The 26,460-nt window shown below is 48.9% G+C and overlaps 1 protein-coding gene across 1 annotated transcript in view; it reads left to right on the top strand.

The window, feature by feature from the left end:
- The window catches only part of ST3GAL2 (ST3 beta-galactoside alpha-2,3-sialyltransferase 2), a 49,886-nt gene that overhangs the window by 8,636 nt on the left and 14,790 nt on the right, over positions 1-26,460 (top strand). Inside the window, exon 2 of the mRNA XM_045890759.3 lies at positions 24,323-25,726. Coding sequence (XP_045746715.1) covers positions 25,388-25,726 — 339 coding nt within the window. The 5' untranslated portion in view covers positions 24,323-25,387. The remainder of the gene's footprint in view (positions 1-24,322; positions 25,727-26,460) is intronic.

Below are 26,460 nucleotides of genomic sequence, written 5' to 3'. Positions count from 1 at the left end.
AATTCAGGCAGAAAAACCCATCCGGTCTCATCACATTCCTCCCTTCCTACACTGGCCACCGGTTAGGCCCCAGGGTGACTGTTTATAGGGTTCCTGTTTCTTTCTGTTCCCAATTCCCTCCACCTGCTTATGCCCCGGGCTCTGCTCTAGCCAGGTTTTGTTTTGTTTTGTTTTTTTCTCCCCTCCCTAAAGCCGGGGTGGGAGAGGAGATCACAGGCTGATCACAGGAGGGGGCGTATCAGTGGCACGTATCCAGGGCAGGTCTGCCAGGAGTTGAGAACACACCTAGAAGGGGGTAGGGAAGACTTCATAGTAGAGTGAGGAGGGTGGTGAGGAAAAGGCCACACTCAGCAGGATCAAAGGCCTCATCTGAAAGGGCAGGGTATGACTAGGGACCTTGGGGAGACCGGTTTGGACAGAGCATAACGTGTGTTGGATAATTGCCAAAGAAGGAGGGGCAGGATGGAGGGGTCTGGCTGAGAAATGGGCCCCAAGATCCACTCTGGTGCAGGAAGGCACAGGCTTTCCTGCAGGACTGTGCTGGTCACAGAAGGATTGTACATGCTGGAAGTGTGGGAGGGGTTGTTAATGACTGTTTGTTCTCCCCTGGCTGTGAGGCCGCCAAGGGTCAGTCTGATAAGAGGGAAGAGATAGACTCCTTGAGTTTTATACTCTCAACAGCTGCCTTCTCTCAGCCGGCTCCCCAGATACTGACAGTCTATTGTGGCACTGCTCTTGGTCTATCTCCTCTCCTTCCTGAAATACACAGTCCCTGGCTTTAGCCCAGCTGGGTTTCCCCTGCCTGGCCGCCAGTTCCTGTTCCCATCTGTGGTCAGATGAGACCTGCACTGGGGAAGGGGTCAGTCCTGGCAAGACCATGCCAATTCTGAGCCTGACCGCAAGGTGGGAAGCGACCCCAGGTTGGGGTCAGTCCTCTGGGCTAAACAGTGACTCCCAGACCTGCCTGGTCCATTTTGGTCTCAGGATTACCTTGCCACCCACCCACCCACCCACCCAGGTCTGGGACCAGGCGGCATTTGGGGAGTCCTTCCTTTGCCCCAGAGCATTGGGAGGTTTGGCCATTTTACTGGGAGGATTCAGAGATGGGGGTCTGATGGGATCTGATGGGATTTGCATTTGCAAAGATCACTTTGGCCTCCCTGTGGAGAAGGCATTGGAAAGGTCTCTGGTAGGTCTGGGGCTTTAGCAGTCCGGGGGCTACTGTAGGTGAAAGATGACAGATCTTGGATAGTGTGATGGTGATAGACACAGAGAAAAGTAGAAAGACAAGAGATCTAGGTGATAAAAATTAGGTGGACTTGGTACTAGGTTGGAGGAAGGAGGGGGTCATAGATGGCCTTCAGGTGTCAGGGTTGGATGGATCATGTCCCTTTTTCAGGAAATAGGAATACAGAAAGAGGAGAGGTTTGGGAGCTTAGAGCATGCATGAGTTTGGTTTGGGGCAGGTTGAGTTTTGAGGTTTTTTGGGGTCCTCTAAAGTATGTCATCAAGGGGTAGCATCCAGAAATGAATGGAATAGATGGGTTTGGGATTCAGGGTGATGTCTGGCATCATTTGAAACACCAGATGTGACTCTTAACAGATTGAGAAACAGGTTTGGAAGGGGATCCCTCAAAATCTATTGCCAGACAAGGAATGGAATCTAGGGTCCTGAATTCCCATTGTATCCCATGGTCAGGGTCATATTCTCTTTCCCTGGCTGATTCAGTTGGTTCAGGATCCTGGCCAGGCAGCAAAAAGCACAATACCCTCCCCTGCTGAGTCTTCCCTGTGGTTGAGGGACTCTGGCAGTGGACAGTGCTGACCCCAGACCACCCAGGAAGACTATGCATATCAGAGCCTCCCTCGCCATCTGCAAATCTGGGCAGAGTCCCTGGCTGGAGAAGGACTTGGGTCCTGGCCAGAACTGGACCACTCCTGGGAATCCCAGGACCACTTCTGTTTTTGTGGCCTCTGAGCTCGGTTGACCTATCAAGGATGGGGATTTTAGGGACAGGATCAGGGCAGTCATTCTATGTCAGATGGCAAGTTATATAGTAAGTGGCTTAAAAAAAATTTTTTTTAATTTAAATTCAATTTAGTTAACATATTGTATTATTAGTTTCAGGGGTATAATTTCATGATTCATCAGTTGCGAAGAACACCCAGTGCTCATTGCATCAAGTGCCATCCTTAATGCCCGTCCCCCAGTTACCCCATTCCCCTCCACCCTGGCAACCTTCACTTTGTTGTGGCTTATAAAAAATTCCTTTAAATGAAATGGAAGCTGGCTATACATGTGTACAAGATTGTATCAGTTGGACTTATTCGATTATGAAGGCTAAAAATCCAACCTGAAGAGCCCATTGGTAAAAGGGAATCCGTTGACTCATACCTAAGTGTATGGCTGGCTGCATGCCGGGAAGATCGGGGACTCAAACCACATCCCTCTCACTCTGCCCGTCTCTGTGGTGATGCCACTCTTACTTCCCACATGGTAGTCCCCAGTGGCCTACCGGCAGGACCCAACCCTAGACCCAGTACTGTGACTGAGTACATTTGCTGCTCTGGTTAGCCAGGCCTGGGTGACATGGCACAGAAATGGAAATTTGAAGAGAGGTGGCTCCCCAAAGGAAAACAGGCAGCAGGCTGTGCACGGTGTGTACTTGGACTCCGGGAGATCTTGCAGTAATTCTGTGGCCTGACTTACATATCAGAAATGCCACTGTAGACAAACTGCCATTTATTTTTATTTATTATTATTTTTTTAAAGATTTTATTTATTTATTTGACAGAGAGATAGAGAGAACAAGTAGGCAGAGAGGCAGGCAGAGGGAGAGGGAGAAGCAGGCTCCCCACTGAGCAGAAAGCCCGATGCGGGGCTCGATCCCAGGACCCTGGGATCATGACCTGAGCCGAAGGCAGCCGCTTAACCGACTGAGCCACCCAGGCGCCCCCAAACTGCCATTTATTAATTTACCTTGTTATAAGCTAACTGCTGAAATGTAGGATGGAACTTAGAATCATTGAGTCATTCTATTTACAGATCAGGAAGTAGAAGTTGAGAAATTTGCCCACCGTCCTCAAATCAGAAGGTAGAAGCACTGAGAAGAGAACCCAGGTCATCTGATGTGGGCGGGGTTCACACTTCCAGTGTGAAGTGGGGTTTGTTTGTTTTTTAGGTGCTTTCTAGCCCCTTGAGCTGCCCATCCGCAAGGAGTGATTCATCCCTTGGGCTGCAGGTCATAGAGATGACACAGGCAGGTTATGGCAAAGGGTCCCTTCTTCGTGGTGGCCCAGGGCGATCTGCATGGTGGATAGTGTTATGCAGGAGTCTGTCTGAGATGGGGGAGACACCCACTGTGGCTTCATACTGGTCCCAGTAAACAACTGGGCTCAACTCTGGCAGGCTTCTGCCCTGGTGCTGCCTTTGTCCTCTTGGCTTCCCCAGTGCTCACCCTCCTCTGTATTGTTTCCTGGTGGAGCCTGGATAAGGATGTAGCTCTGAGGCTGTTGTACTTTCTGGATTGGGTTGGGTTATTTCCTTTTGGGGAGAGTTGTGCCCCTCTGTCCTCTCCCTTGGAAGAGGATACCCAGGACAACGGTGCCAGTTTCAGGTACAGGTAGAGAAATAGCACAATTTTGACTTCCTTTCCCATTGCCTCCAATTTGGTTTTTTGTTGTTGTTGTTGTTGTTGTTGTTTTTAAAGATTTTATTTATTTGAGAGAGAGAGAATGAGAGAGAGCAAGCACATGAGAGGGGGGAGGGTCAGAGGGAGAAGCAGACTCCCCGCCGAGCAGGGAGGCCGATGCGGGACTCGATCCAGGGACTCCAGGATCATGACCTGAGCCGAAGGCAGTCGCTTAACCAACTGAGCCACCCAGGCGCCCATTGCCTCCAATTTGTGAGGGAACAGAGATTAGACCCAGCTTGGCAGAGCCAGGAATGAGGTGTTGTAGAAAGAGCTCTGGGCTTCGATGGCGTGCCTGGGTGGCTCAGTCGATTAAGCGTCTGCCTTCGGCTCAGGTCATGATCCCAGGGTCCTGGAATCCAGTCCCACATTGGGCTCCTTGCTCAGCGGGGAGCCTGCTGCTCCCTCTGCCTGCCGCTCCGCCTGCTTTTGCTCTCTCTCTCTCTCTTTGGCAAATAAATAAATACAATCTTGGGGGAAAAAATGGAAAAGAAAAGAAAGAGCTCTGGGCTTCAAGCCTCCGACTCAGAAAGAGGAGGCTTCGAGTTCAATCTGACACAGACTTCTTGCCTTGCATGGCCTCTGATCAAGAAAGGGAAGGCTGTCCCCATGAGGGGCTTTGGGTATTTGAAAGCATGAACGATAGATTAACAAAATGCCGGAGGTCCTAGGAACTTGAGGGCAATTCTCACCAAGTCCTCAGTGCTAAGAGAGTGAGGTGGCGCTCTTCGGAGTTTGGGACAGAATTCCTCTTTCATTCTGACCATCTTCTCATACATCTTTCCTCTTGCCCTTCAGATACTTGCTGACAGCCAGTTAGTTCTTCTCTCCTAAACTGTCTACTAGCCCAAACTGGCCGGTGTGCTCTGTCTGCCCCTCATGCTCATCTCCCGGAGGCCCCCTGGTCTGTCTGTTTCTGTCTGGGGCCGTGTTCTAAGTGTTCACCCAGCCTGGCTCAGACCTCCGTGTTCCCTTGGCTTAGCCACAGTGTCTACTCTCTGCTCTCCGTGAGGCTGAACTGCCATGCTGCTGCAGGTCCATAGTGCAGCTTACAGTCATCGCTTATTTCATCCTGGCAGGGACTGTGTGAGGCAAGTGGGGCAGGCACGATCATGTTCATTTTACAGATAGAGGACCTGGGGCCCAGAGAGGTATGATCTACCCAAAGACACAACTGTCCAACAACACAGCCAGTTCTGGAATTGAGGTACTCTGGGTTTAGTCCAGAGTTCACTGTAAAATGTTAACTCATAGGCACATGTTAGGGTGGGGATGCCCCAGTCTCACCAGGGAAGGCAAAAGGCTTGTGAAAGCAGGCCCTGGGCCCCTCTTTTCATAGCCCCCAGCTCACCCCTGCATAGCCCCAGTCCCAAACAAGCGCATTCCTATGCGACCACAAAAGACATAGTAAGCCAGACAACAGAGACTGCACCCTGGGGACCATTGTAATGGACCTTGGTCTGTGTATTCCTCCCTTCCACATCCCCCCAAAGCTGACAATAGTAATGCGTGTCATGATGGATATCATCTTAGCCAGATCCAGAGGGATGAGTCACTTCTTTTTTTTTTTTTTTTTTTTTTAAAGATTTTTTTTTATTTATTTATTTGAGACAGAGAGAATGAGAGACAGAGAGCATGAGAGGGAGGAGGGTCAGAGGGAGAAGCAGACTCCCTGCCGAGCAGGGAGCCCGATGCGGGACTCGATCCCGGGACTCCAGGATCATGACCTGAGCCGAAGGCAGTCGCTTAACCAACTGAGCCACCCAGGCGCCCGGGATGAGTCACTTCTTGAGAATAGGACTGCAGAGGGCTCCTTGCTCCCACACCCGTGACACCCCTCACCTGGGAGGGAGGGGTCAGAGGCAGTGCAAGGGGAAGGCCCCCTTGGCCCCTTCTCATAGCGGCTGATATTGCCACTTTGCAGAGGTGCTGAAGTGCATTACCTAGCAACCTGGAGGATGGTCTTTATCTCAGGGGCCCTGCCTGAGTCAGTCACAGCATATTGTCAACTCCTCAATAAAGAGGAAGACTGCTCAGCCAGAGCAAGGGAGAAACGAAAGCAAGGGTTGGACATGGCCCAGCCTAGAGCTGGGCTCTCCAGTTTACTGGCCACTTGCTCTCTGCCGCCTGGAGTAACATGGGGAAAAACGGGGGGACAGGGTGGGGGTGCTTCCCAAAGCCACCTGCGGGGTTGATGCTGGAAGTTACTGAAGGCACCAGGCTGAGCATGGACTCAGAACCTCTAACTGGAGCGTCCAAGGTCTCTGTTGGAAGCGCAACATCCAGAGGACACAGTGACCAAGCAAGGGGCCTGACTCTGGGCTCCTCCATCCTTTTACTCCACTTTTCTCTACTTCCACTCCCAGGGGAGAGTGAGGACATCATTTCCCTTTGATCTCTTGTCCAAGCATGGCTGCAAACAACTTCTTTGGGTTTCCATTAGCATAGCTGCCATAGGCTGACCTTTCCAAATAATATTACTAAATACAAAGGAAGAACAAAACAAAGCTAAAGATAGAGAATAAAAGCAGCCTGGCTCATAAAGTGCAGTCAACAGGTTTGTTTTCAGGGTACTCCACTGCTGGAGATACCTACCTCCATGCCGGCATACCTCTGCATGCCCTTCTACCAGAGTCTCTAGCCTCCTGGCGCTGACTTGTCTCCCTGTGTAAGGCAACCCCTAGAACCCAACTACCATGAATCCTCTCCAAGAAAGCTGGACTACCTCCTGATCAAGTGCCTGGCCTACCCTCCTGTCTACCCAGGGCTCACTGGCTCTGTCCCTGGGCCCCAGGGGACCAGAGGATTGGCACCTACATAACTATATCTTACTCTAAATAAGCCTTGTAATAGGACACATCTCTTGACACGGTGCTCATGCACCAGCTTAGCCCACAGCTGCCATTGAAGGGCTGCTGGTTCTCCAACATCTCATCTTGTCAGGAACTGTACAAGTCTCCCCACCTGGTTCCTTCCTCCCACTGGGCTACAAGAATAGAAGCTGATAAGAAGTGGGCCCGGTCGATGGGAGTTTTTGGGGTGGATGGGGGGAAAGACTGTCTTGTGTTCAAAAAAAAAAAAACCAAACCAAAAAAACCCCCCCTTGAAGTCATCTAGTCTTGACGGAGGAAGTAGATAAGAGCCTGGCCACAAAGCTGCGTCTCCAGCCTGCAGCACGGCCTCCGTGTCCTGCCTGGCGCATGAGCGGGCCGCAGGAGCCGGGTCTCCACGCTCCGCGCTGCTGCCTGCCGGTGTGCACGCTCCCATTTCATACCAAATGTTCAGATGAAGACACAAAAAAATCAAAAGAACCACCACCTCACAAGGAAATGTGGGGGCAGGATGGATAGAAAAAGGGAGGTTGCCATCAGTTACAGCCTGCTGTCCACACCCTGCTACGGGTGGAGCCCTTTAGAGAAATTTGCTCTGTGCAGAGTGGGCCTCCAAGACTGCAGCCCGGACTGTTATATTCATGGTATTGCCTGGTCCCAGAGGCCCTGGCAGACATTCCACCCGGGTGGCTCGGCTAGGCCACGAGGACCAAAAAGCTAAGCCACCGGTTTGTACCAGCCCAGTGGAAGAGGTGTGGCACATTACTGGGGCTGATGACAGAGCCTCTCCTGTACCTTCACGCATAGTACCAGCCCTCGCCAAGTGAGGGTGCTGCTCCTGACTTCCGGCCCTGGGGCTGGGAGAGAGAATTCTGGAACCAGAGCTGGTGCACTCCGAGAGAGCATCACTTCTGGACTCGCGCGGCCCAGAAGCTCTATCAGCATTCTTAAGGTCAGAGCTTGTCCTCTGTGTTCGAGCTTTAGGCTAAGCCCGTCTCATTATGCCACGCAGGAAGAACTGGTGTCTTCGTCTGGTTTGCTGAGGGCCTGGAATCCTGTTGGGTCATGCGTATGCAATGACTGCACAGACCCGTCCCACAGCCTCTCTTGCCAGTGAAGCAGTCGGTCGCCCTGATTCCTGGACCTCTTTCTTGCAGGTTCACGGTGCTGGCAGTTGGGTTAGGACCTCTTCCATGGCATTCTCTCCCCTATCCTCTCACAGAGGATGTGGGGATAGATGCTAGAGTTTTAAGAAAAGTCCTTTAACTCGGCCTGGGCCAAGGCCTAGCTGGAGTTTTGAGCCACAGCGACTGTGGCCTGGAAGCTTCTAGAAGAATAGCTTCTCCCTTCCCTAGGTGTGCATTGCCAAGACTTGTATGTGCCCTAGCTCATCCCTTCTTCATCATCCCCTCCTGGGGTCTAGTTAGGCCTCAGCCTTCTTGCAGGTGGCCACCTTTCATGTGCGTGCAGGTAGAGGGGTGGGTGAACCCCGTCCAGAGCGCCTAGCCATGGTCCAGGCTTGGAAAGGGGCAAGAAAGAGCAATGGCAGAAAGCAGAAACACCAGTCCTGTTCCGTTCCCCAAAGAGAGGGCAGAAGTGGCCAGAAAGCTGTCGGGAATTCTGGTTTTGCTCTCCAAGGGCTGGGAGAAAGAGTGCTGGTTGGAATTTAGGGAGGGAATGCCCTGCTCCTCTCCACCATTTTGTGTGAATCACACTCCTTTGGGAGCACATTTGCCCTTTGCCCCCAGCCCCTGGAGCTTCCTTCTCAGTCTGCTGGTTCCTGCCTAGAATTGTTCCAGGAACCTGTTCGGGTGTGGTGGGTCATGTTTTCACTGGCTGATTCCCTGCCACGTGGGTGCAGGGTTGGAGAGAAGAGGGTTGAAAGTTACCTGGAGAAACCATTTACTTCTCTTCCCTTTTACTCCCTCTGGTGAGGGGGATGGAGTGCAAGAAGACTCTCTTCTAAACCTTCTCTTAGACCCACTCCCCCTACCTCAGGGTAGAGGGAGTGTGTGTATTTGCAGGGAGCCAGTGTTGAGGAGGATTGGATTAACCCATGTTTCCGAAAAGAGCAAGGAAGGATCCCTTTGGTAAGAATGAGTTTGATGCAGGGGCACCTGGGTGGCTCAGTCATTAAGCGTCTGCCTTCAGCTTGGGTCATGATCCCAGAGTCCCAGGATCGAGCCCCACATCGGGCTCCCTGCTTGGCGGGAGCCTGCTTCTCCCTCTCCCACTCCCCCTGCTTGTGTTCCCTCTCTCTTTAATATCTCTTTCTGTCAAATAAATAAATAAAATATCAAAAAAAAAAAAAAAGGGGGCGCCTGGGTGGCTCAGTTGTTAAACATCTGCCTTCAGCTCAGGTCATGATCCCAGGGTCCTGGGATCTAGCCCCGCATCGGGCACCCTGCTCCGCGGGAAGCCTCCTCCCTCTCCCACTCCCTCTGCTTGTGTTCCTGCTCTCGCTCTCTCTCTGTCAAATAAGTAAATAAAATCTTTTAAAAAATGAGTTTGATGCAGAGCATGATCTTTTTCCCTAAGGCGGGCTGTAAGGTAAGGCTTGACTCATCTCTTCCTTCTTGGTACCCTCAGCTCTGTTCTCCACCAGTGCTCTGGCTGGTGGGTATTGCTCTGATATGCTCCTCCAAAGGCCTCTGGGATAGGCTGTGGAAACACATCACTAGATCCCACCTTTTTAGAGGGCGAGGCCCACAGTTGGGACTTGGAATGCCGGTCTCTGAGGTCATCTGCCCCATGGCATACCCTTGGTAGGGCAGCCCTCCTAGGGGAAGCCTGGATGGCAGAATGAAGAAGCCCTGGGTGGCAGGCAGTCTGGAGGGGCTGGGAGAGGCCTCAAAACAGATGAACTCCATTCTCTGCTCTTTGACGGAGCAAGATCCACAAGGCGTAGAAAGGAGGGTTTTGCTAAGTGGCAGTGATGCAGCTATCCAAGGATGGAGAGGACTGGGGTCCTTTCCATGGGGTCTGCCACTTCTTGGTGGTGGTAAGTATTTGTTGAACGAATGCATCCTGTGCTTTTCTCTTGAGATTCAAAACACAGACATCGAGACAAGTGCAGAAAGAAGGAGAAGGAAGCCCCAGCAGCTTTTCTGCAGCTCTTCAGTTATACATCTGTGGTATGACTGAGATCTGAACCATAAACAGTGATGAATAGCCAAGCCACATGGCACTTTGAACGTTATCTCTAAAGAAAATCAGAGCAGACTATAGGCACCATAGTCCCCTGTCCCTGGGAGGTGGTACGGTAAAGTTTAATTGTCCCAGGGCGGCAGAGTTGGGCAGTAAGATCTAAGCTCCCAGCTTTCCAGACTCCTCTCTGTCTTGCCCTGGGCCACCATTCCTTCATCCCACTCCTGCTTCCTCTAAAAGTCCCCAAAGAAACTTAGATTTATTGTCTAATCTCCTGCCTTCAGGGTCTTCCACCTGTCTCCTGCCTCTCTTAATGTCTGAGGTTTTCAGCCCTATGGAGAAACTCCTTATTAACTTTGTCTTTTCTAGAATCTTGCTGCCATCTGCGGCTAGAGAGCCCATAGACAACTATGGTTGGGCCTCGGGGAGCTGTTTAAAACCAGCTCAGGGCAGGCCTGTGTTCTATATGCTCTAGTGAAGTGGCAGTCAGGAAAGATGTGACAGGCCCTGTGACACATAAGCTCTGCCACAGGATAGACCTAGCACTCCTCTCTGCGCAGCCTGGGGTAAGGGTCAGCCAGAGCAGAGCTGACTATGAGACCTCAGGTCTACATGTCCACCCCACCTCCCTGGGAGCTGCTGCTTGCCAGGGTGGGGGGAAGGGGCAGTACCTGTGATTAGCCAGGAAAGGAAGCTCTCGAGCAAGACCCTGGTGGTGCTGGCTCGGGAGAGGCTGGAGTGAGGATGGGAGTGCTGAGGAGTCGGAGCTGGGGCTGTGCAGTGGAGGCTATCCTCATGATGCCTGTCCAAGGTCATGGGGCTCCAGCCTGGAAGAGTTGCCCAAACTGGAGGCTGGCCGAACTGTGACCCTAAACCTACCCAACCCAGTCACACAAGCATTGATCTAGAAGCTTTATGCCTTTCATCCTTATAGAAACCCTTACAGAGATGGATGGTATTCCCATTTTACAGATAAGGACGCAGATCGGAGAGGTTAAATGGTTAATCACTGACAAGTGGTGATGCCAGGATGTGAGTCCAATTTTTTCTGGGTGCTTTCTTCTTCTGGGAGGCTTGACTGGAAAGGGGCTTTGAGCTGGGGTGAACAGATGGGAGATCTCCCAAGACCTAGCTGGAAAGAATTACAGTCTGCAGTGCCTAGGGGAATGACTGAAGAGAGAGTTCCATTTTAGCAGCCCTGGTGTGTCTCTGCTGACAGAAATTTAAGAGTGCGGCACTTTGACTGTTTACACACACACCTTTCCCACTGCCTCTGACTTGTTAAATCTGGTTTGTACCTGAGGCCACATGTTTCTTGGTAGTCCACAAGAAATTGGAGAAAGCTTTCACTTGTAGAAAGTCAGAAGTGGAAGAGTGGAGGCAGAATATAATTATCACTTCATCTGCATCCTTATATAATGATTTATAAAATGATTTCAAAGCATTTCTTCATTACCATGACTTCCTCTCATTCTTCTAATCCTGGGGTTATATATGGAGATGATACTCAGCTGGACAAGTATTTTTTGATGCCTGTTATATGTAGGCCAGTGCTAGGTCCCACAGTGATACAGAAATGATGAATTAAATAACATGGTCTGTGCCCAACCAGAGTTTATATTTTGAGTGAAGGAGATGAACATGTACGTGTCTTTTTTAGGCTCTGTATAAGATCTTAATAAATATGGCCCAGATTTGGCCTGTGATCCAAACTAGTTCATAACCCCTAGAGGATAGGGTATAGTGAGAAATGAAGCTTAGGAGGTGGCCTAGTTTGGGGGTCTCTGAATGCTGTGCTAAAGAGTCTGACCTTGGTCCTTATGGGCACCCCATTTCATATGCTTTCAGATGCAGGAAGATGATGAATTTGTTAAGTCTGAAGTGCCATATGGGCATGCTAAAGAGGCTGTTGAGAATGTGGGTCTAAAACTCAGGGTATGGGACGCTTGGGTGGCTCAGTCAGTTAAGCGTCTGCCTTCGGCTCAGGTTGTGATCCCAGGGTCCTGGGATCCAGTCCCGCATTGGGCTCCTTGCTCAGCAGGGAGCCTGCTTCTCCCTCTGCCTGCCGTTCCCCCTGCTTATGTGCACTCTCTCTCTCTGACAAACAAACAAACAAATAAATAAATAAAATCTTTAAAAAAATAAAAATAAAACCCAGAGTAGAAGGGTAGCAATGAATTTGGAAGTGGATGGCAAAGAAGCAAAGGGGCTGAGGGCAGAACCTTCGGGATGCATTACAAGCTGAAAGAAACAAGGAAGTGTCCAAGTCAAGAAAGTAGATTGCAGTGACTTAGAAGTCAAAGTGGTGTCAGCAGGACCAAACAGGAGATAGTCAGTGAAGAAGAGGGTGAAGGTAGGATTGCTTTCTTTTGGTTGTTCAGGAAAACAAATGAAAAGAGAAAGTGGCTTGCTGCCTGGTGACAGCCTAGACTAGAATTTGGCTCCTGAATCCACTACTCTCCTCCAACTCCTCCTCCATTTGTTTATTTGTTTGTTTGTTTAAGTAATCCCTACACCAAACATGGGGCTCAAACTCATGACCCCGAGATCAAGAGTTGCCTGCTCTTCCAACTGAGCCAGCCAGGTGCCCCAATCCACTGCTCTTATGATGTAACTGAAACTGAAGGCTGAGACCTCAGAGTAAGATGGGCCTTTCATCAGGGGTGTCCTTACAGCCAATATGCATTTTTCCCTGCCCAGAAAAAAGACTGCAGAGTGGTCAAGTGGTATGAAAGAGAAGCTGACAGCTTGGGTGGCCTTCCCCTATGAAGGCCTGGTCAGACCACATCTGAAAGATCCTATTTGCATGTCTACCCACCCCATCCCTACACCCACGGTAGACTGGAATGAAAGTGGGGTGGGGATGGGAGAGAATAGTTTTAGAGAATAGGAGAGATCCTATTTGCATGTCTACCCACCCCATCCCTACACCCACGGTAGACTGGAATGAAAGTGGGGTGGGGATGGGAGAGAATAGTTTTAATTGATTAGCTTACCCCCGGCTATCTCAGTCTGCTTCCTTCAGAGTGCTGGCTGGAGTTCTGTGAATCTTGTTAGAGATGGTTTGATATGCCTTCCCAGGAGACTGATATTGGCAGGGATCCCCAGTTCCTTGGTACAGATGGTTTAATCCAACTCATCCAGTCAAGATGGCACTGTAAATTTATATCTAAACACATAGCAGTAATACACAAAAAGATAAAATTCTAAAAACATAGTCATACACTCCCCCTCCTTCCCCACACATGAAACGACAAACATCCCTGTAATGAGAAATGGAGCAGGAACACAAAGAGGAGAGCAAGGCTGAAGCTGCTGGTCTCTGAGTCTGGAAGCAGGAAGAAGCAGCTGGAAATCTGGAGCGACAGAGCTATAAAGTTCTCCACATGAAGCATGGGATTAGAGTTTGTACACTGCTTGAACCCAGTGGCTGGAAAAGTAGGCTGAAAAAAGTTGCTTCCAACCCTGTCCTGGGGCTACAACTTATTATAAAGATGCTTATCTAGAGAGAAAGAACCTCACATCCTGGACCTAAGCTGAGTCACTGCTCTTAGATTTGATTCTAGCCTGGGAGAGCCAGAGGACCTGCAGGAGTGGGAGACAAAGGTGAAAACCCCTAGACGGGGAGGCAAAAGTAAAATATAGGAGAGAAGATGAAAAAAAAAAAGAGAGAGAAGATGAATTTATACACTAAAGTTTAGAAACATGCGAGGAAAACTAACGAGAAAAAAGAACCAATAAAAATCAAAGGAAAAAAAAATCAAAGAAAAATTTACCCCAGAAGAAATGAAAATAACAGAGTAATTAGAAAGTGTCTTTAAAATAAATAGGTTAAGGACCTTCAGAGAGATAAAGAAATATGAAGTCCATTAAAGAAAAGAAAATGAAGTTATGAGAGGTGCCTGGCTGGCTTAGTCAGCAGAACATGTGACTCTTGATCTCAGGGTCATGAGGTCAAGCCCCATGCTGGGTGTGGAGCCTACTTTAAAAAAAAAAAGAAAGTGAAGTTATGAAAGGAAAAAGAAACAGGAAAATGTCAGTATGAAAAGTACTAAAAATTCTGGCGGTGAAAAATAGTGTCATTCAAATTTGAAACAATAGATAGAACTCTATCCTGGACACAGAGAATCCATGAATTGGAAGCTGACATTGAGGACTCCATCCAGAAGGCAGCATGGACGTGGAGGACAGATTGAGAGGCTTTAGCATGCATCTAAGAGGATTTCCAGATACGACTCAAGAAAACAGCAAAGAATTAATATTTGAAGAGAGAATGGCTGAGAATTCCAGAACTGAAGAAATAGCATGAATACCAAACAATAAAGAGATATCTAGGCATCATATAGTGAAATAGCAGGCAAGAATAAAGAGAAAATATTAAAAACTACCAGAGAAAACAAGAATTCAGAGGAATGACGATTAGACTGATGTACATCTCACCAACGATAGACGCCGGAAGATGATAGACGGGTATCTTAGGGAAGCTAGAACTCTCCACCCACTATCAAGAATGAGGTGAAATAAAGGTATTTCTGGACATACTAAAGCAGTTTTATCCCCTACACACCTTTGCTAAAAGATCTACTAAAGGTATGCTTCATTAAGAAGAAAAGCCCAGGGAAAGAAGTGGGTTGCTAGCACCATCATAAGCACAGAAACTGACACATAATGTTGATAAGTTCAATTAACTATAGGACAGTATGTCAGGATGCTTTCTGCTATAAGTAACAGAATAATCCACAGTGACTTAAACTCTTTAAAAAAAATAGTTAATTCATTTATATTGAGAAATATGGAGGTAGGGAATTCCAGGGTTGGGGCAGTGGTCCCTGGATCATTCCATCTTCCTGCTCTGCCATCCTCAGGGTGTAAGATCTCTCTCCTCATGTTTTTTGTTTTTTTTTTTTTTTTAAAGATTTTATTTATTTATTTGAGAGAGAGAATGAGAGACAGAGAGCACGAGAGGGAAGCGGGTCAGAGGGAGAAGCAGACCCCCCGCTGAGCAGGGAGCCCGTCTCTTCATGGTTTTGAGATGACTGTTGCAGCTCCAGGCATCTATCATTTCCCCATAACATCCCGAGCAGGAAGGCAAGGAGATGCTAGCCAAAAGGAAGCTTTTGAACGTGCCTCTTTTTCAGGAAGGAGACTCTTCCCAAGAAAGCCCCTGTAGACGTCTCCTTCTGTCTCATTGGCCCTAGCTCGTCCATGCTTAGACCAATTCCAGATGAAAGGGAGCAGGCTTACTGTGGTTGGCTTGCACCAGCAGGCTCACCTCCTCTCCTGGAACTGGCTCCTTTGTTGCCTGAGCAAAATCAGGATTCTGTTGGCAAGAAAAAAAGGGAAGTAGCTGCTGATAGGCAATCAGCAGGGCCTGCTACAGATGGCAAAAGACACAAAAATCCAGTGTCTGATTTGTTTTTTAATTAAAGAAAAAAAAAGGAAAACAAATTGTTGACCACAGTGTCAGGGAAGAATAAGGTTAGAATGAAGTAGGGAATTTCATCGTTAAATGTACACTTGCACACTTCATTAAAAAAACGTATATATGCTAACAATGTAAGATAACCACTAAAAAAAAAAAAAGAGAAGTATAATTTCCAAGCCAGGAGGAAAAAGAATGGTGGGATCAGGGATTGCATAGCATGTCAATCCAACAGAAGTCAGGGAAAGCAAAAAGAACTAAAGAAATAGTGAAGAGAAAACACAAAGTAAGGTAATAACAGAAGTCCAAATGCATAAATATGGTGGATTACATTCATGTTTAAAAAAAAAAAACAAACTAGGGGCACCTGGGTGGCTCAGTCGGTTAAGCATCTGCCTTTGGCCCAGGTCGTGTTCCCAAGATCCCTGGATCAAGCCCCACATCGGGCTCCCTGCTCAGCGGGGAGCCTGCTTCTCCCTCTCCCTCTGTCTGCCACTCCCATTGCTTGTGCTCTCTTTCTCTCTCTCTCTCTGTCAATAAATAAAATCTTAAAAAAAAAAAAAACCTATCATATCGGATAAAAAGCAAATAAATGTTCTGGAGCATGGGAAGACCTGCCAGTGAGAGTCAGGGACTTACTAGGAATGCCTCTGGCCATTGTCACCAGCAGGTTCTGTTCTTTAAATGACTTTCTGTTCCTTGCCTCATCTTTCCTCCTCTCTCCCCAACTGTTTCTGTCTGGCCTCATCGGCCTCACTCTTCAGATAATGGTGTTTTTCTAGACTTTGCTTCCTGCCCTAGCATGCATGTGTATGGTGAACTCCTGGACTTTTCCTCTACAAGAACAAAGAAGTGGGACCCCTTGAGTGTGGAGCGGGGCTCGGCCAGAGTGGAGCAGGGAGTTGATCGGAAGGAGCCCCACATCCCAGTGCTCCCCCTGTCCCACCCTCTCCCATCCCGCACAGCCTGGCATTCCTATCCTTAGAGCCTACCTCTTAAGGTGCAACATGGATCCTCTCATAGTGAAGACTGATGGGTTATTTTTCTAGGACCTAATTGGAAGTTAGCCAGAGTGATGACCATGGGCTTGAGGAAATTTGTTCACTCTTGCTCTCTGGTTTCCTGACTGCTAACCCTGAGCAGCAGCTGCAGAAGTACCAGAGCTGAGGGCTCAGAGTGGATGTGAAGTCAAGGAAGGGAGGCACTGGAGAGACAGGCTGCCTGGGGGGTCTATCATTGGGGCGCCAGGAGGGCCTGAGTCACTAGGAGAACTATGATAGGGCTGTGCCAGGGGTTGGTGCCAAGATGTTGGAATGAGATGACTTGACTTAGCCAAACATGCAGAGGTGAAGCAACTAGTTCTCAGGCACGTCAGGGGCATGCCTCACTGGGTTTGAGATGTGTGTGAGGGTGGGACTGTCAGGCCTCTTCCTCAAGATAATGACTGCCCCCCCCCCCCCCGCAGGGCACCTTCTGCCGGGGTAGGCTGTTGCCACACCCAGGAGGCAGGGAGTTTGCTGGGTTGCTGGGTTGGCAGGGATCTGGGGGCATAGAGAACCCTTCAGCTGTCATACCCCAGTTAGTGGGAAGAACCTCTGCAGTAGCCAGTGGGTGCTTGTGACAGGAGCACTGGCCTTGGGGCCATCAGACCTGGAGTGGCATTAAAGCTCTGTCATTTACTGCTTGGCTGACCTCGTTCAGTTAGTCTTGGGGTTTCTGTGAATACTAAGTGAGAGGCTATGCCCCAGAATGCTCAGAAACTCATATAACATCATGCAGTATGAGTAATCTGTGGTTTGATGCCTTTACATTGAGGCTCTGGGACACAACCTCAGGCTGTGTGTCAGTGGGTGGAAAGAGGGTACTTTGTCAGCATCTTGCTGGGTTTTTGTTTTTTTTTCCTTCTCCCCACCCCTTCCAGATTCAAGCCTCCCCTTCCCCCCATCCTCCGAGCCTTATTTTGACATTTCTTTTCTCTGCCTGCCAAGAAGATTGTGTTCGGCTGCATTGGTCTGAGGCTGTGCTATCCTGTGTTTCATTAGGTTAATTCGATGGCTTGTCTCCTGGGAACTGACCAGAGAAAGGCTCTAAAACTGCCCTACCCTCCAAAAGCCAGTCTCCCCCACCCTGTTCTCTTTGCTGCTTGATCCCATATACCTGCTTTTCCTCTCCTCTATCTGCAAGCTATAGGCCCCCTTTAGCTTCCATTAGTTGCTTAAGCATGCATCCCTTGATTGGTAGAAGGCTCTAGGGGAGGGAGACCATCCATTATTCAAAGCTCTTGCTGCCCCTGACCTTCTGGATTATGGTCACCAGTTCCTCTGTTCCGCCTCAGCATCTCAAGCTCGGCCAGCCATTCAGGGGATATGTATTGTTGAGTGGTCTCACCAAATTTGCTAAATTTGTGACCACAAACCAGTTAGAAGACCCAGCATTGCTCTGCCACCTACTTAATTTTCCATGTGACTTCTCTTGTCTTTTAGAGGACTGTTTCACACTGTTCTCTGTCAGTGTCCAACCCCAACAATAAATCACTCCCTGTGTCTGTGCCCCACGCTCTGCTTTGCCTCCTTTTTCTCAGGTAGACCCTCCCCATGTAGGCACGGGTCCCATCCCTTCTTACTACTCAAGGATTTTGCTTCTTGACTGTCCTCTCTTTTTCCTGCAGCATTAACTTTTCACTCTACCAGCATACAGACATTCTGCAGTATCTCCCAACTTAACTCCCCATTCTACTTTGTCCCATTCCTTTTATTTTGGGTAACACCTTTATTGAGTTATAATTCACATAACATACAGTTCACCCATTTCAAGTGTACAGTTCAGTGGGTTTTAGTCTATTCACATGGTCACGCAACCATCACCACAAACAATTTTAGAACATTTCATCACCTAGAAGGCAATGCCAAGCCCATTAGCATTCACTCCCTATCTCCCCCCAACTCCCCACCCTAGGCAATCACTATCTGCTTTATGAATTTGCCTAATCTGGAAATTTTATATCATATATATATTCTTTAAAGAATGAAAATTTAAAATACTGTTTCCACCAACTAGATTAAGGAGTAATGAAATGCATTACCCAGTACTTCTGAAGCCTCTGTAGGCCCCTCCTTGATCTTATCTACCTTCCTATCCCTCCAGAGGAATTTTCTGAATTTACAACATTTCTTTGATTTTCTGTATTGTTTTATCTTCTATATATAGAGGCATACACTTAGCTTTGTATACTTTCTAACTTTTAGTGAACTCCTACTATTGACATTCATCCAGGACTTACTCTTCTTGCTCAACGTAATAGTTTTTTGGACACATTCATCCCTACTGGTGTCTGAAACTAGAGTTCATTCATTTTTTTCTGTTTGCAGTTTTCAGCTCTTACCCAGTGGTGTCTTGAACATCCTTGTTATGTCTCTTAGTGCATATGTCCATATGTACCTGGTAGTAGAAATACTAGAGTTGATTACACACCTGTCAGAAAGGCCTAAAATTTTAAAAATAGAAAATTTCAAGGACATGGAACAAATGGAACTCTTGTAAATTACTGGTGGAAATGTAAAATGCTACAACCACTTTGGAAAACTATTTCATAATTTCTAGTAAAGTTTAGCATACACCTACCCAATAATTCCACTCCCAGGTATTTACCCAAGAGAAGTAAGAGTAAGTGTCCATAAAAAGACTTATACAAGTACAAGAAGTTCAGGGCAGTTTTATTCATAACAACTCCAAATTGGAAGCAACTCAAATGTCCAAATGTGGAAAAGAACACACCACAGACACGTACAGTATAGACGCGTCTCCAAAACATTGCACTGAGCAAAAGAAGCCAGATACACAAGAGTACATAATATGTGTTTATATGAATTTGAAGAGCAAGTAAATGTGATGTATGGTGAAAGAACTCAGAAGAGTGGCGGACTGCTGCGTATTGACTAGAAAGGAACACAAGGGAATTAACTCTGCGGTGATCGAAATGCTGTGTTTTCAAATGGGTGGTTACATAGGTCAAAATTGATCAAGCTTTACATTGAAAGACCTCTGCATTTTATTACATGTGAATTAAACCCCAGTGAAAAAAGCAGATTGCCCCAAGTGGGGGTGAGATTTGGGGGGTAAATGAAGCACTATACTTAACCTGTTGTCAGGATTCACCTTAAGCTTTAAATCTGCTTAAAATTACAAGCAGGCTGAACTCGCTGGATTTGTTAGTGATTCTAAATATTCAGCCTTTGAGAGAGAAACCATTCATTCCCACCCAAACCTGAGGAGGATTAATATCTTCAGAGATTAATCTCTGAAGATGTCCACACAAAGGAAGTCATAAGGTAAATTAGCCCAGGACAGCTGGGGGAACTTTCTAGTCTCACATTCCGTTCCCACACCATGTTTTCTGTGAGAAAGATGGTTTTTAATTTTTCTTTTAAAAAACCATAAAACGGGGCGCCTGGATGGCTCAGTTGGTTAAGCGACTGCCTTCGGCTCAGGTCATGATCCTGGAGTCCCGGGATCAAGTCCCGCATGGGGCTCCCTGCTCGGCAGGGAGCCTGCTTCTCCCTCTGACCCTCCCCCCTCTCATGTGCTCTCTGTCTCTCTCATTCTCTCTGTCTCAAATAAATAAATAAAATCTTTAAAAAAAAAAATAAAAAATAAAAAAACATAAAACACCACTGGGATATACTTATGTCTGTCTTTATTTATTTTTTTAAGATTTTATTTATTTATTTGAGAGAGAGAGCACATGAGGGGGGGAGGGTCAGAGGGAGAAGCAGACTCCCCGCTGAGCAGGGAGCCCGATGCGGGACTTGATCCAGGGACTCCAGGATCATGACCTGAGCCGAAGGCAGTCGCTTAACCAACTGAGCCACCCAGGCGCCCTATGTCTGTCTTTATTAAGTAATGCCAAATTATCTTCCAAAGCATTGTACCAATTTATTGTCCCAACAGTGGTGTGTTAGTGTTCTTTTTTTTTCAAAAGATTTTATTTATTTATTAGCACAGTGGAGGGGAGGGGCAGAGGGACAAGCAGACTCCCTGTTGAACGAGGAGCCCAATGTAGGGCTCAGTCCCAGGGCCCTGGGATTATGACCTGAGCCAAAGGCAGATGCTTAACCAACTGAGCCACCCAGGTGCCCTGTGCAAGTGTTCTTAATACTCCATATCCTTTCCCAGCTCTTGGTACTGTTTGTTTTGTTTTTGTTTTTAATTTTCCCATAAAAATCCTAGAAGAGAGATCGGGCACTAATATCTATGACATTGGCCATAGCAACATTTTTCTAGATATGTCTCCTGAGGCAAGGGAAATAAAAGCAAAAATAAACTACTGGGAGGGACTACATCAAAATAAAAAGCTTTGGCACAACAAAGTTAACAATCAACAAAACTAAGAGGCAACCTGAAGAATAGGAGAAGATATTTGCAAATAACATATCCAATAAAGGGTTAGTATCCAAAATATATAATGAACTTACACAATTCGAAACCCAAAAAATAAATAATGGGCAGAAGACATGAACAGACATTTCTCCAAAGAAGACATCCAGATGGCCAACAGACACATGAAAAGATTATCAACATCACTCATCATCAGGGAAATGTAAATCAGAACCACAATTAAATACCACTTCACACTTGTCAGAATGGCTACAACCCAAAACACAAGAAACAACAAGTGTTAGCGAGGATGTGGGGAAAAAGGACCCCTTGTGCACTGTTGATGGGAATGCAAACTGGTGCAGCCACTGTGGGAAACAGTATGAAGATTCCTCAAAAAATTAAAAATAGAACTACCCTATGATCCAGCAATCACATTACTACGTGTTTACCCGAAGAATATAAAAACACTAATTCAAAGGGATACATGCATCCCTATGTTTATTGCAGTATTATTTACAATAGTCAAATTATGGAAGCAGCCCAAGTGTCCACTGATCGATGAATGGATAAAAAAGATGTGGTGTGTATATACAGTGGAATATTATTCACCCATAGAAAAGAATGCAGTCTTACCATTTGCAACGACATGGATGCAGCTGGAAAGTATAATACTAAGTGAAATAAGTCAGTCAGAGAAGACAAATACCATATGCTCTCACTCATATGTGGAATTTAAAAAACAAACGAGCAAAGGAAAAAAGGAGAGACAAACCAAAGACAGACTCTTAGCTATAGAGAACAAACAGATGGTTACCAGAGGGGAGGTGGGTGAAACAGGTCATGGGGATTAAGGAGTGCACTTGTCCTGATGAACACGGGGTGATGTAGAGAATTGTTGAATCACTATTTTGTACACCTGAAACTAATACAATACTATGTTGACTATACTGGAATTAAAATTTTTAAAAAAATTCCTCCAAGAGCCTACTTTAAAATGTAAATCAGATCATGACACAGCCCTCTTCAAAACTCTGCTGTCAGATTCATAATGAATCCTAATCCCTTCAAAGACCCCTGTGGCTGGCCCTCAGCCCTCTGCGCCTTCCCCTCTGCCACGCTTGCCACCCTCTCCTGCTTCATGGGCCTCTTCTCTGTTTTAACAGGTCAGACTTGTTTCCTTCTCATTCTCTTTGCCCTCTTTGTTTTTTTTCGTGCCTCCCTGTAATTTCCCTTTGTATTTGTACCTAGACCAGAAGCTCAGTGAGGACAGGATGGGTGTGTTCTGTCCCACACTGTCCCTGTGGCCCAGCACTGGCCCATTAAAGTATCAGTGGAATGCACAAACAAGTCCCCAGCAGCCAGATGGGCCCAGAAGACTGGCCTGCTTCCCTTTGTGGGTACCAGAGTGTGTGTCCTCCCTCCAGCTTTTTTATATTGGTGTGTGTATGCATGGGCTTAACATGAATGATCAGAGCAGCTGCAAGGGAGAAATCAGAATCATGCCATGGGCAATTGGACGGCATGGGATTCCACTGGAGGAAGCAAGGTGCATGAAAGCACTTCACAAGGGTCAGCCCTGGGTGACTTCTGGGATTTGGGGGTTCATGTCTAGGGGCCTCTGATGTTTCTTAGTCTCAGCAACATTTCCTCCCCATGTCTCTACCCTCAACACATGTTGAGCCATTCACATTCCAGGGAACAGCTTGGCCATGGGGTTCGCAAAGCAAGGGCTTTTGCTGGTTACTCCACTTCCTTGCTTTTCCCAAACACATTGACAAAACGAGGGCTTTTCCTCTCCCCCACGAAGCAGCTGGTTATCTCAGGTGCCCCCTTCACTGAGTTAGAATCCCAGGAGTTACTGACTTCCCCAGTGGGGGAGACATTCCTTTGGAGGTTCCTGCGCCAGCTTCTGCCCAGCCCCCACCTTCAGAGGCCACCGTAGGCTGCCCACCAGAAACCAGGTCTCCGTGGAGAGGCCCCTCGGAAAGTCACTGCTTTCTTGGGCCATTTGCCTTGTGGTTGGCTCTCCCCAGGTCATAGGACCTGTAAACCAAGTTCTTTTCCTTAGATGCTGGGTGTGGAAAGGGGCAAAGGGAGAATGGGAAGAGACAGTGACCTGGCTTCCTCTTTACAGACGATCAGACAAAGGCCATGCATGGAGTCTGGCCTTCCAAATGGGTGCAGTAAAACATCCGAAGTAAAGCACCTTGGAGCAGGTGCTGCTGGAGCCCCTGGGAATTAGAGCCAGGTACCCGGGTGAGACATGTGAGGGAAGCTTCACTCTTGGCCCTGGGAACCAGCTTCCGTGTCTCCTTGTCACTCGTCCCAGAGCCCTTTGGTCATTGAAAGAACTCACGGGCCCTTTTCTGTGCCCTGGCCAGTGACAGCTTTGGAACCAGATAGACATGGACACAGATCTCACCTCTACTCACAAGACTGTGACCTTAGGCAAGTTCCTCTACTTCTGTGAGCGTTGGTTCCCCACTAAGAAACATCAGAGGCCCCTAGACATGAACCCCCAAATCCCAGAAGTCACCCAGTGCTGACCCTTGTGAAGTGCTTTCATGCACCTTGCTTCCTCCAGTGGAATCCCATGCCATCCAATTGCCCATGGCATGATTCTGATTTCTCCCTTGCAGCTGCTCTGATCATTCATGTTAAGCCCATGCATACACACACCAATATTCTCGTTATTGGAATGTGCTAGTTCCATTCCCTGGTGGCTTTATGGTTTGGCTTGGCTCCAGAAATTTGAGCTGCCACGAGTGGAGGGGGCAGCTGAGGTTCTTGAACACAGAGTCTGAGAGGCCTTCTCTGAAGCTGCCGGCAGCAGCCAGAGGACCCTGGCAGGGCTGGCTGGAGCTGGGGCTTTCTGCAAGGAGCTGTGAGGCCTTGGGGCCAGGTCAGAACTGGGGCTAGCCAGGTTTGGAGAAGAGCTAGTGGGGACAGGCAGGCAGCCCAGATTTAAGTGATCCCTGTGGCATGGAGCCAGGGCCCAGGGCCTCCACTCTCAGCCTTGTCCCTGACTCTTGCCCAGACTCCCTTGTACATGGAATGGATTCAGACTCCTTTTCTCAGGGCCCATCCCCAAACTACCAGCCTTTTCTCCCTGCTCTTGCTCGCTAGGACAGCACAAGGCCTCAGATTGTCTGTGCCCCCAGAGACCCTGGCATTCATCTCATCCATAACATACAGATGAAGGCAACTGCCCAGACGGCTGTATGATAGGGGCGCTGAGCCCAGCACCTCTGCATCCTGACGCAGTCAGGTTCTCTCCCTGATACCAGAGTTGGAAGGATTGTTAATGGTTCACTGAGCTAATGCCTCATCTAGAGCCCACACCCAGGAGAGGAGGGGGCAAATCCCAGGGCAGAGGTCCGGCCCTGCCCCACCGACCTGTCTCTTGCTCAGAGGAGCTTGTCACAGGTACTCAGAGGGTAGAGAGCACCAAGGTGGGGAGTCATATATGCAATCTCCTGTAATCTTTCCTCTGGGCCATTTTCTCTTCAGTTTCACCTGAAATTAACCTCACAAAGATGGACAAGGAACTTTCTAAACCTGGTTCTTCCAGTGAGTCGCCATGGACTCCAGGGAAATCACTTTATGTCCTTGTTTACCTTCTGGCTAATAAGTGAGAGAGCGAGCTAATCTCTTCCTCTGCAGTCCCTGAGAGCCATCTGTGAGTGGGTAGAGGGGAAAGCCCTTTCTTTCGTCCACCCTTTGGTTAAGTGGGCGTCTCCTCTACTCCTAGCTTTGTCCCCTCTGGGACTTGGGGGCGGGACTTGGGGGGAGAATGTGTGTGTGTGTGTGTGTGCACTTTATCTGCACATTACTTTTCCTCTCTGCAATTCCAGGGTCATGCTGTGGCAGCCTGGCGCCTGACGAGTGAGGGGGAACCTGCCAGGGGATTACTGCGAGCACGAGCTACCAGCAGGAGGACAGCAGGCCTCAGGGGAGTGGGGATGGGCAGAGCAGCCTGCCTGCGAGGCTGGGCCAGTGGCACCAAGGACGGCTGGGCCCTGACAGGGAGCTCGGCACATGCTCAGCTGACCCAGATGGCATTCGAAGCAGGTCCCTGCTGAGCAGCCGCTGTGCCCAGGCCCCAGAGGACCTCACAGCAGGAGCCAGAGCTCTGCGAACCCCCCTGCAACCACATTTGGGGCTGTGACCATCGGGAGAAGGGACCAGCACCTCGAATGGGAAGCGGAAGGGCAGAACCTAGTGCAGGGAGGATCTTGGTCTCTGCAGCAGAGTTTTCGGACACCCACAGAGCTTCTTGGGTCTCTTCTCTCAGGACTGGGGCCTTGTTCCCTCCTCTGGTGGAGGGGTTGGACCAGGAGGGCCAACCGAGGTGGGGACGACTCTCGGATGGAATCCAGGCCACTTGAAGCCCATGTGCTCTCTGCTGTGATTGGGGTTCGAGGGCTTCCCCACTGCAGGGGACGAGGGGCCGCCTCCGTGTCTGCTCATGAACCACAAGGACCCCGAATGCTCCAGACTGGACCATTTCGAGCCGCCAAAGAGGGGGGCCCCCAGAGCTGGCAGCCAGCAACCCCAAGGGACTAGAGGGCTGGGATGGACTGACCTCCCCCTCGCCAGGGCAGTGGGAGAGTCAGAGCCTCTGTGGCCCAGCTAGTGACAGAGAGACCCGATGAAGCCATAAGCCGGCACCCGAGTGGCTCAGGGACAGGGGAGCCACTGCAGCCTACTGTGCTTCCTCCTTACGTTGAGGGAGGGTGTGGTAAGGGACCCCTGCCTCTGTCCCCTCCTCAGCACGTGTCCCTATGCCCTTTGCACGTGGTGCCAGAAGAAGCAGGCTGCGCTGTGGCTGGCCCGTCCGTGGGCTGGGAAAGGAGTGGCCACGGTGACACCCACCCGCCCGCCAGGCTGGTGGTCTAGCCCCCTCGGGGCGCCAAACCATGAAGTGCTCCCTGCGGGTGTGGTTCCTCTCCGTGGCCTTCCTGCTGGTGTTCATCATGTCACTGCTCTTCACCTACTCCCACCACAGCATGGCCACCTTGCCCTACCTGGACTCCGGGGCCCTGGGCGGGACCCACCGGGTGAAGCTGGTGCCTGGCTATGCTGGCCTGCAGCGCCTCAGCAAGGAGGGGCTCACCGGCAAGAGCTGTGCCTGTCGCCGCTGCATGGGTGACGCTGGCGCCTCCGACTGGTTTGATAGCCACTTCAACAGCAACATTTCCCCCGTGTGGACCCGAGAGAACATGGATCTGCCTCCAGATGTCCAGAGGTGGTGGATGGTGAGAGAGAGCTCCAGCCCCTCCTGCCTCCCCTTTGCTGCCCCCTCTCCAGGGGTCTGTCCCCCTGTCTGGGAGTCACTCTTCAAGCCCCCCACCCCCACCCCACCCCGCCCCAGGATTTGGACTGCCTGTCTTCAGGCCCCCAGAGCCTTGACAAAGTATTAGGTCCATTTGACCAGAGCCATCTACTAGGGACACAGATTCTGAAAGGCAGAGCAAGCTTTGGCCTGGAAGGAGGGAGAACTATTTTCTAGTGCCTGTAAGGGGCCAAGCAGAGGCCAGAAATGCCTAGTTGGCCAGGGAGGTCACATAGGAGAAACAGGCCCCAAGGAGGAAGATGGTGAGAGGTCAGGACCGTTGCAGGGAGAGGGTCTGCCCTTTATAAAGGAGGCAGCCCCTCTTAGTTCTGGCAGCTGCTGCCCTTGCAGGGATGTGACCCATCACTGCTGCATCTTCTGACCCTTTAAGAGAACCCGGAAGTCTACGTTGTTGTGGGTTTTTTTTGCTAATCTAATTTGTAAATGTTGGCTCACAATAATTTTAAACACCATGAGGACCACTCACTTGGTTTTTTACAATTGCTGGCAAAGACTTTCTTCTGGGCTGGAGATAAGAAAACATGGTCAGTTCCTCTGGGTGATAAGGGAGATGAAGGGGAGGGGATGACGAGACAGGTTTGTCCAAGCCTCCCCCCTCTTCTGGATCCTGTCACCTTTCTGCTGCTTTTAATTCCC

Source organism: Mirounga angustirostris, unplaced genomic scaffold (assembly GCF_029215605.1).
Source record: "Mirounga angustirostris isolate CCGP_5_RB_7025 unplaced genomic scaffold, mMirAng1.0.hap1 SCAF_16, whole genome shotgun sequence".
Classification (NCBI taxonomy): Eukaryota; Metazoa; Chordata; class Mammalia; order Carnivora; family Phocidae; genus Mirounga; species Mirounga angustirostris.
This window is presented reverse-complemented; position numbering and strand designations above follow the sequence as displayed.